Consider the following 9,887-nt stretch of genomic DNA (forward strand, 5'->3'; position numbering starts at 1 on the left):
CGTATACGCGTACGCAGCCACAGCTCATCTGCCTCTGCTGCGCTGCGGCTGAATCCTCGTCGCCATGGACGAGCCGTCCTGCCGTCGAATCGGGGGCCGTGCGTCTAGCGGGCCCGGCTTGTCCTTCCTCGTCCCTTCATTGGATGCGTGCCGCGCTGAGTCCCTCATGCCTCGCCAAGGGAGGCGCACAAGCAAAGCAGGGGGAAAAAACGTAGAACCGCTTCTGAGTAGGCGTGCGCCAAGACGACGCTGGCAAGTGGCGACACGCGCCTCGTCTCGCGAGGTTAAGCGGAAGAGGCAGCAATCGTCTGACACGGAAGGGATCGCCACGCACGTCTGTTGGTGTGTGTCTGTGTGATGCCTCTATGATCATTCCGCCACTCGCATTGCGCTCTTCGCTCCGTGTCCCTCTCGCCCTCCTTTGAACCATTCAGCTCAACTCACGCAACTCTCCCCTCTCCGCCCTCCCCAACCACGTTGTGCGGCATCTTCACCTGCGTGGGACGCAGCGGGCGCACGCACAAACATCACTGCAGCGCCTCCTGCACTGACGCTGACACACACACAGAGACAGAGAAGAAGCATACACACGGGCAGCGACCCAAACGCACTTTCTGCTGCTTCTCTTGCATGATGTCGGAGGTGTTACTCAAGCAACTCAAGCAGGTGCTTGCGCCATGGGAGTCGCTGCCAGAGAAGGACAAACTTGAGGGTAGCGGAGCCGTGTCCTCTCTGGGTACGGTGCCACCACCGGCCGCGCCGACCTGCGCTTCCTCGACTTCCTCCGTCTCGCCGCCGTTCGCGCCTGCCACTAAGTGCACAAGTGTCGGATGGCCCTCGGAGGAGGCGGCGGCCGCGTACGTCGCGCATTCCCGCACTGCCACAACAAAATTGGAGCTGGCGCGTGCTGCCTTGGCCCTCTTCTCCTCCAACGCAGGCGTCTACCGGCCGTTTTTGGTGAAGCTCCTTCGGTTCCTTTTCGATCACATTGATGAGCTTCGGGAGGAGCAAGGGCAGCTGCGGATGGAGTGGTGGATGTGGCAGCAGGGTGGCGGCTCTTCAACCAGCAAGGCAGCGGATGGAGATGGAGGCGGTGGCGGGCTACTGGGAACTACACCGGAGGAGCAGAACGCTGTCGCTGCGGCGTATGAAAAGGTGCGCATGACGGAGGCCCGCATGGCTGCTTTGGTTGAGGAGGCCGCCGTGCAGCGCGACCACTTCAAGTCCCAAATGGGAATGCAGAAGCGGCACCAGCACCACCTGGAGGACCTCCTGTGCCATCAAATAGAGCTGACTCAGACGCTGCTAGACCACCGTCTTCACCAGGACCTCATCTTGGGCAAACAAAGCACGGCCGTCACAGTGGTGGCGGCCGTGACCAACACCCTTCAAGACAGTCGCGGCGTGGCCAGCGCGGGTCTCGGTGATGGCGGCGACGATCACGGTCGCGGCACCCGTGAAGGATCGAATACCGCAAGGCTCGCTGCAGTCACCACAAGAGACATCTTGGGGCTGGAATGTAGCCATGCATCGATTCGCCCACCGGAGCGGCGAGACGCGGCTTACGTGCAGCGCCTCATCTCCAGGGCTGAGAAGGAGCTACTGCTGGAGCGGACGGAGGACCAGCTGCGTGACCTGCGTGCCCAGTATGACCGTCTGCAGAACAAAGTCCAATCGCTGCTGAAGCTCAATTCTCGCTATGCCCGCCAGTCGGTTGAGCTCTCCGCACGCCTTAGCATATTACATGAGCACAACATCGCACTTGCCGCGGACGTGCAGTTGTTCCAGCGCGACTACATAAGGGAGCTGCAGCGGGCGGAGCGTCTGCAGCGAGACCTGCAGGTGGCGCGAGGAATTGCACTGACGATGCTGCATGTGCAGTCCGGTCGCCAGCTGGGCATCGGGGAGGAAGAGAGCGAGAACAAGCAAGAGGCGTCGAAGGAGGGCAATATCGCGTTGTGGCAGGCAGGGGCGGCGGCATCGCGCCTCCCGGCGCCAGGCAAAGGTGGTGAAGCGAGGATGCGCTACGCATTCGAGACGGCTGAGTCGCTCGCTCCTGCGGCTGCCACGGCAGTTACTGGTCCCGGGGAGACGGCGCCAGCACTGAGCGGCAAGGACACGAGGAGGGAAGAGGCGCAAGCGATGCTGGACACGGAGAACCACGCGCAAGGGTCACTGCACCTCGCACCGTGCAAAGGGCTGCGCAGCCAACTGCAGGAGGTGCTCACAATTTCTGACCCGCAGCACACCAGCATCAAGGCGTCTCTGTTGCAGAGTCTGCACCTGAGGGGCGGCACGAGCTTCCAGGGCAGCTGTGCCAACAGCAGTGACTTTCTCTTATCCCCCTCTGGTGCACAGGGGTGGCTGTCGCCGGCATCAGTGCCACAATGGGTACCGCCGTACGGTCTGCGCCCCGACGTTCCGCTGCAACTACGCAGCCGCAGCTCTGTTCCGCTCCTGCATCTGCACCCTGTCGTAGCCGAGGTCTTTGTGCATGAGTTGCTCTCGCAGCGCCAGGAGCTGCTGTGGTACTCGAAGCAACAACCGGAGGAGCGCCAGGTGTCACCGCTAACTGTGGAGGGCAGGGCCTGGGACAACCGTGGCTCATGCAAGGCGAGCACCACGACGGCGACGACCATGTTTATGTCTTTTCAGGAGTACATCGGGGTGTTTCTGCTCGTGGTGTGGCTGAACAGGCCCGACCACTACACGTATCTTTTGCCGCCTGCGACGCGGCTGGCGATGACTGAGGACGCACGGGCTCGACGGGGCTCGGGTAACGGAGTCGTGCGCAAGACGGCAGCGCCCAGTGATCCTGCGACGGACGCTGGCGGCGCTCCGCAGTCCCAAGACCTCGGGATTGCTCCCACATCCCTGTGGGACCTGCGGCATGTCTTGCACACTGTGCATCTCGCCGACGACATGGAGCAGCTGCCGGCGGAGGGGCTGCAGCTGACCTACGCACTTGACACAGCTTCTCGGCAGCTGGTGGCCGGCCCCCTTACATACGCCTACGGTCTCACGTCTCGCGGTGCCCTCTGCGACGTCCTCTTCGACCTGCTTCAAGCCGAGCGGTTTGTCTTTCTGGAGCTATGCCGCGCTGTCGAGGCGGAAATCCTCATAAAGCAGCGAGAGGAGCAGGAGCGCTGGGCGGAGGCGCGGGGGCGGGAGAGTCAAATCCCCGTCGCAAAGAGCGAGGACCCTCAGCTGCACGCTGCAGACCCAGCTGCAGCAGCGCCTCTGCCACCAAAACCAGGCCCACAGTCGTCGACGCCGCTGCATGGGTGCATTCCTGCCGTGCAGGTGGCTCGCATTCTGCTGGCCATGTACCCTGGCTACTCGGCCACCATCATGGACCAGCTGATCCAGACCGCCGTGACCGATGGCACAAACGTAGCAGAGAATCCCGTGTATCTCTTCTACGGGGTCCTCCTGCCCTCCCGGATGCTGCCTGGCCCCATGACCGCCTCGATGTCGATCGACCCTTCCATGGCAGTCGGGACATCCTTTGCCTCTCTTTTCTACACCGCTATCTGCGACGATGCTTTGGAGTCGATGCAGGTGGTGGAGGACAGCGTGCGCGGCTTCGCGCACGGCCATCCGCACTCGAGCGGCATATCTGCGCTGTCGTCCACCAGTGCCGCCGCAGTGATGTCTGGCGTGTCGACGGCGACGGCGCAGCAGCTCACCTCCCTCGCCTTCCTCGGTGTACCACGTGCAGAGGCGCAGTGCTGGGGGCCGGCCTTGAGGAGTGCCATCTACCGATGGCCTCATCTGCGCTCCACCATCGTGGACGGACCTCTTGTAGCCTCGTCCGCCTCCGCTGATGACGCTGTCCTTGATAGGGACGCCAGCACGACGCACGAGGTCCCCGCTGCCGTGGCCGACGAGTTCACCGCAGCGGCGGCGGCAAGCCCTAGGGACCGCTTTTCTCTGGACTCAAGCGTTGTTCGCGCCGGGATCCCATCAGGACATCCGACTCAAGACCTTCACAGAGCGGAGGATAGGAAGGCAGCGGCTGAGGTCTCCTCGGTGGCCCGGGTATCGGTGGAGGAGGTCGTGCCTTACCTTCGTCGGCACCTCTTGCTTCGCCGTGGGCTCTATGACTGGGCGACAGGCACAGCAGCCGCTCCTGTCGACATCTCATCACCGCCCGCCGAGGAGGACGGTCAAGCCGCGCCAAAGACTTTGAAGACAGTCGTAGAAAAGGCGGTGATAGCGGCGCTGATCACGAGGACGGAGGGGGCTTACCACTGGTCCACGGCCCACAGCGACCTTCTTCGGCACTGGGACGCGCAATGGGCCCAATACAGCCGCAAGACAGCGGGGCCCAAGTCGGTTTTCTTAGGACCGATAGAGCCAGCGGAGTTCAAGCAGATACTGAAGCAGGTGGACCCGCACCGTACATGTGCGTGGGGCAGTGAGTTGCTGAGCCGCGAGAACCCGCTCATGCACCCCGTGACTTACGTCTGGGCGCAAGGCGACCCTGTCAAGCTTGAGCCTCCGGCTAGAGACGAGGGCGATGGCAGTAGTAGCCGCCGATCTGATAAGAGCAAGAGGCCAAAGAAGGATTGGGGACAGTCGACGACGGATCTGTAACTCGCCTCGACCGCCTGTTGTCACACACGTTCTTCCGAAAGGTGTTTGTTTGTCAGATGTTTTCGTGTGTTGTGCGGTGCTGCTCGTCTCGCGCGAGAGGTGGCGCGAAGGAGGGGTGGGGGTGTGGATGTACATTACACATGCTCGGTGCACCTCATGTTTTATGGGTGCCCTTTTGGAAGCTACTGGGGCGCAGCTCTTCTGCTCTCCGCGTCTTTTCTTGTTCGGCGTTTCCTTTCGCAACGCCCCGTCTCCATGTGTTTCTTCTCCCTTCTTCCGCCTCACGACTTGCCTCCCCCTCAAGACGGCGCTTCTCGCGCACTCGCGACGGCAGACACGGGTGCCTCTGCTCGCCTTCGCTGCACATGTGCGTGTGGTGTCTTCGAGCACGAAGGTTCTCTGCCTCTCTCTTTCTCTTGCCCAGTCACACCCACACGCACTCGATGCATCACGGCGATGCGCGCGACGCAGCGGCGATAGCGAGACAATCGATGCCAACGGGCTTATGTAGCATCACCACCGAGACGTGACTCGTCCTCACTTAATCCACCCTTCGTCTCGGGCTTTTCTTGTCCTCTGCCTTCTCCCCCTATTAACAGCGAATCCGCGATACAATCTGCATCGCAGGTGATCACGCGTCCGCCTCTCCAGCAGCACACGCACAAGAGCATTGATCACTGGAGGCAGAGCACCCCTTCCACATCAGACGTGTGCTTCCCCTCGGCGTGTCTTTCTACCATTCGTTGACTCGCTTTGCTCCGCCGCCACCGCACATTCCCCCATACGCACCATGGCAGAGGAGAAGATCAAGATCATCGTCGTTGGCCCGGTCAAGAGCGGTAAGACGACCATCACGAACTTTCTGAGCGGCACGCGCGAGACGGCGACGAGCAAGTACTACGAGACGAACCCGCTCCGCATTGTGGAGACGGAGATCGAGCTCGACTCCATGAACCTCACCGAACGCCGAGTTGTCTTCTCCGGTGGCGACGCCAAGACGAAGCGGGTGTTGGTGCAAATTTGGGACCTCAGCGGCAACAGCAAGCACCAGGCGGGGTGGCCGGCCGTTGCGAGCAAAGCAGATGGCATCATCTTTGTGTTCAACCCGGCACTGAAGAACGGTGAGAAAGAGCTGTCGCTGTGGCACAAGACGTTCGCCGTGAACCAGTCGGAGCTGGACGCGCTTGGCAACTTTGCTGTTCGGGTCCCTGACAGGCACTGTCTCGTCTTTGCCCATCACTCGACGCCCCCGAACAATGTAGCAGGAGAGGGATTGCCTTCCATGCCGAAGGGCCTAGAGAAAATTAAGGTGCTGGAGACGTCGCTCGACTACCACAGCGACAACTTCAAGGCGGCCTTTGATAAGCTGATTGAGTCCATCGTTGTCGCCCGGATGGAGGCGGAGGAGGATGAGGTTCTTCGACGCGAAGGGCGCATGCACTTTTAGGCCACGATGCCGGCCGACAAGAGAGCACATAGAGCTGCCGCGGCTCTGCAGGCGTTCATGCCCTTTTCATTCGTTGGGCGGGCAAACACCAGCCTTTCCAATCTGCGAACAAGCACGTGTCGGCGCACGTGTGCGTGCTTGCGCGTCGGCGTGTCTCGCTGTGTCTTTGATGTGCGTGTGATGCGCACAGTGACCCAGCGGCGATGATGTACAGCTTTCCCAGCGACGCAGACCTCCACTTCTTTCCGTCTATCAGTGACTTCTCTGTCCCAAGTCATGTGTTGTCTCCGAGTACGTCCGTGCTTGGTGACGTTTTTGTTTTCCCTCCTTGCCGTTTCCGTTATGGCGCTCCTGTTGCGTCGCTGCCTCGCTCGCTGACGGCCCTCCTCAGGGCCTGCTCTTACCTGTTTCTTTTCGGTGTCATTCTCCCTCTTTCGCGTCCGCGGCGGCACCACTGAAGCGCACATCATGCGGGGCAAAACTGGAGGATACAGCGGAAAGGCAGAGCAACTTCGGAACCTACTCCCCCGACCAGGCAGACTGAAGGGCGCCTTCCCTTTCGAATGCAAGACATCGCGCCTCGAGCATTTCGACCTCAGCAGCAACCACAGAGTATCGGCACGCAGCACCAACCGCAAGGGTCCCAAAAGCTTCGCGGTCGAACGCTTTTTCTTTTCACACGTGTCTATCCGTTTTACTGTTTCTCCAGTCCCTTCCCTGCAGGGTTTTGCATGCGCAATGGACTTTTTTTTCGCTTTTCCCACCGCCGCTCTTCTCCTCTTCCCTCACCTCAACCCGGTGACAACATGAGCCGAGCGATATTACCCCCGGTGGAGTGTCGCGCAGCTCCGCCCTCCACGGCTCTACGTCTCGTGGCGCTGCCACACAATCTTGATCGCTTCGCACTCATCTCACGTCTCTCTCTGTCCCTCTCCGCCGTCCATCTTCTTTTTCTTTCTGTAATCGCGGTACTGCTCTCGCACGTGACGCTCTGCACTTCCCCACATCCGTCAATTTCGGCGACATCACCGCTGCTGCTGCTGCCGCCGCTGCCACTGCGCACACACCTTACATGCGCGCACGCGATGAAGTGGTTCATAAACAGGAAAGCAACAACAACAACAGAGAAAGCAGAGCGAGCGAGCGAAGGAGCACGCAAGGCGCGCCCAACACACACGCACACCCGCTACAGCAGAGGTAACTGCGAAGAAGAACAAGAAAAGGAAGAGCTCTGCGTCTTCTCCTTCCCCTCAAAGAAGGAAGGAGCGACTTGACGCAAACAGCCGCACCCGCTCGTTTACACACACATACACCTGCACGTTTCCGGTGCGCGGGGCCGCACGCGAAGAGTGATAGACGCATCTATCTCATCAACACTGCGTCTCTTCTCCCCCTCTTCATCCCTCTGCTCATCCTTCGCCACTCTCCGCCTCGCTTTCGCGTCTCTGGTGTACTTCTGAGTGGGTTTTCGCATAACTCAGCGTCTTCGGAGCGCAATCTGAGCTTGCTACTTCTTTTTTTCGTATTTCTGTTCAGTCCCGCCCCTCCCGCCCCCTCCCCTGCTGCTCCTGTTTGTCCTTTTTTTCTTTTTACTGTTCGTTGCTGCGTGTGCGTGCGTGCGTGCGTGCGTGTGTGTGCGATCTGCCCGTGTATTGGGCTCACGTTGTTTCCTTTACGGTAAAGCGTTTGGTGGTGTCTCATTTCTCTCTCCTCTTCTTCTTTTACGGTTTCTTCTCCCTTCTCGTTTTCTTTTTTTTTCTTGTCCTTTGTGGTCGATCTCTCCTCTCTCGCTCCTCTGTCCCTTCCGTGTCGCTCCTGTCCTGTGCGTCTATCGTGCAGCGCCGTCTCTCCGGGAGTTTTCGTTTTCTTTCTTTTTCTCTCTCTCTCTCTCTCCACCCTTTTCCGTTGTGGCTTCTGTCCTTTTCTTTCTTTCGCGTGTGTCTCTCTCTGTGTGTGTGTGTGTGTGTGTGATATTTTCTTGCCTCTCCCTCCCACGCAACAACAAACAAAAAAAAACAAAAAAACTTTTCTCCTCTCTCCTCTCTTCTTGTACGTTGTTGTTCTTCAAAAAAAAGAAAAAAACTTATTATCTTTCTCGCTTCTCTGTTGCTACTTGGATTCCCCCCTCCTCCCACCTCTCCTCTCCTCTCCTCCCCCAACGTGTGCTCTTTCCTCCCCTTCCCCTCCCCCTTTTTTTTTCGGATCCTCTCTCTTCGCCCCTGCTCAGTGTTCTCTCAACACGATACGTGAGTTCTTCTGTTCTTTTTTTTACGTTTTTTTTATATTTTACTCGTGCTTTTTTTTCTTGACGGCTCGTGGCTCTTTCAGTTGAGGAGAACGTAACTCGCTGAAGGTGTGCGTGGTTTGTGTGTGTGTCTCTCTCTGCCCCTGAGTGTGTGTGTGTGTGTGTGTGTGTCTGAGTCTGTGTGCTTCATCGACATCCTTCTTGCTTCCTCTCTCCTTTTGTAGCTCTCTCTCTCTCTTCTTTTCTTTTTTCGGCTTTTCTTCTTCTCTGTTGGCGCCTGCTCTCTTTAGTTCCTGTCTTCTCTCTCAGCCATCTTTGTCGCTTACCGCTGTTGTAGTCGTATACCTTTTCCTCCCCCTCTTCGCTGTTCCCTCCGCCGGTCCACACATCTGGTGTGGTCTGCGTCTCTTTATGTCTTTGACCGTCACAGGCCCACGCCTCCCCTTCTTGTTGACCAACGACAACAGGAGTTGCCTCGCTTCCTTCTCTATTTATCGGGGCCACCACCGCTGATAGGATTTCGAATAACACCATCTCTCTCTCTCTATATATATATATATATCTGTATTCTGCCTTTCTTTACGTCTTTGGTTTCACCTTCGTTTTTTTTTTCCTCCCTAACACACCCGGCCCCGTCTCCTTGTGCGTCTCTGCATCTGTTTCGACGTCTTCCTCGCTGCTCGCTGCTCTCGCTGCCACTGCCCCCCTCCCTGCCAGCTCATCTGCTCACAGAAGACCGAAGAAGCGCAGCACAGGTTTTCTTTTTCCGCATTTTCGACCTCTACGCCGAAGAAGTGTGTCGTGCGAGGACTGAGTACGCACACACGCGCAGTAAAGAGAGAGTGTGTCAAGGAAGGCAGACACCAAACCACACGTGCGCGTGAGAGTACTTATTCGCGTAAACCTCTCACTCGCAGTTGCGTCGCTGCGTACCCGGAAGTGGCTTGCCACCTCTCACAGCCTTTTTTTCCCGTCCTTGTCGTTGCTGCCGCTGCCTTTCCTGCGCGGTTTCTGCGAGGAGAACCGCCAAACAAAGCGGAAACAAACGACAGCAGAGCACGGCGGCAAGGAGAGCGAAACATAAAGCGAGGAAAGCAGAAATACGAAGGAAGACGTGACGGAAGAGAGAGACGTGTGGTTGGCGCTGACGTTTTACTTCTCTTTCGGGAGGCGCTTCTTCGACACGCAGGGAACAAATCGATTGCTACGGCAGAGCGTCCGGGTCGACAACTGGAGAAGCCTAGCACGTACGACACGCTGCCTGTACCGGATAAAGGAGAAGCTCCCCAAAAGACGTCTAGAAGACAGATCAGATAGGGCGCAGGTAGACGAGGGTCGTTGCCAGCAGGAAACCAAGGAAAAGAAAGCTGTGCGTCAAGGCGCCAGGCAGGGTAAAGGAGAAAGAAAGGGTACAGCCCACACAGTGCAGTGCACGCGCATACAGGCAAGCTTGATTTGTGGTAGTGATAGACGAGGGTCTCACCGGAGTAAAAGACACACACACACACAAATAGCTCAGGGCAACGAGTTCTTGTTCCCAGTGGTTCTCTACCTTCCTCGTGTTTTCTTTTCTCTCCTGTTGCCGAGCCCTGTCGT

General features: G+C 58.3%; 2 protein-coding genes across 2 annotated transcripts; both read left to right on the plus strand.

The window, feature by feature from the left end:
* Positions 1-633: 633 nt before the first annotated feature.
* Positions 634-4,599, plus strand: LMXM_31_3200 (conserved hypothetical protein; the record flags this gene model as incomplete). Its single annotated transcript, XM_003878122.1, has 1 exon — positions 634-4,599. The coding sequence occupies one exon, from the start codon at positions 634-636 to the stop codon at positions 4,597-4,599; it is 3,966 nt and encodes a 1,321-aa protein (XP_003878171.1).
* Positions 4,600-5,389: 790 nt separating this feature from the next.
* LMXM_31_3210 (conserved hypothetical protein) lies at positions 5,390-6,046 on the plus strand (the record flags this gene model as incomplete). Its single annotated transcript, XM_003878123.1, has 1 exon — positions 5,390-6,046. The coding sequence occupies one exon, from the start codon at positions 5,390-5,392 to the stop codon at positions 6,044-6,046; it is 657 nt and encodes a 218-aa protein (XP_003878172.1).
* Between the last annotated feature and the right edge of the window lie 3,841 nt (positions 6,047-9,887).

The sequence above is a fragment of the Leishmania mexicana genome, chromosome 31, assembly GCF_000234665.1.
Source record: "Leishmania mexicana MHOM/GT/2001/U1103 complete genome, chromosome 31".
Lineage (NCBI taxonomy): Eukaryota > Euglenozoa > Kinetoplastea > Trypanosomatida > Trypanosomatidae > Leishmania > Leishmania mexicana.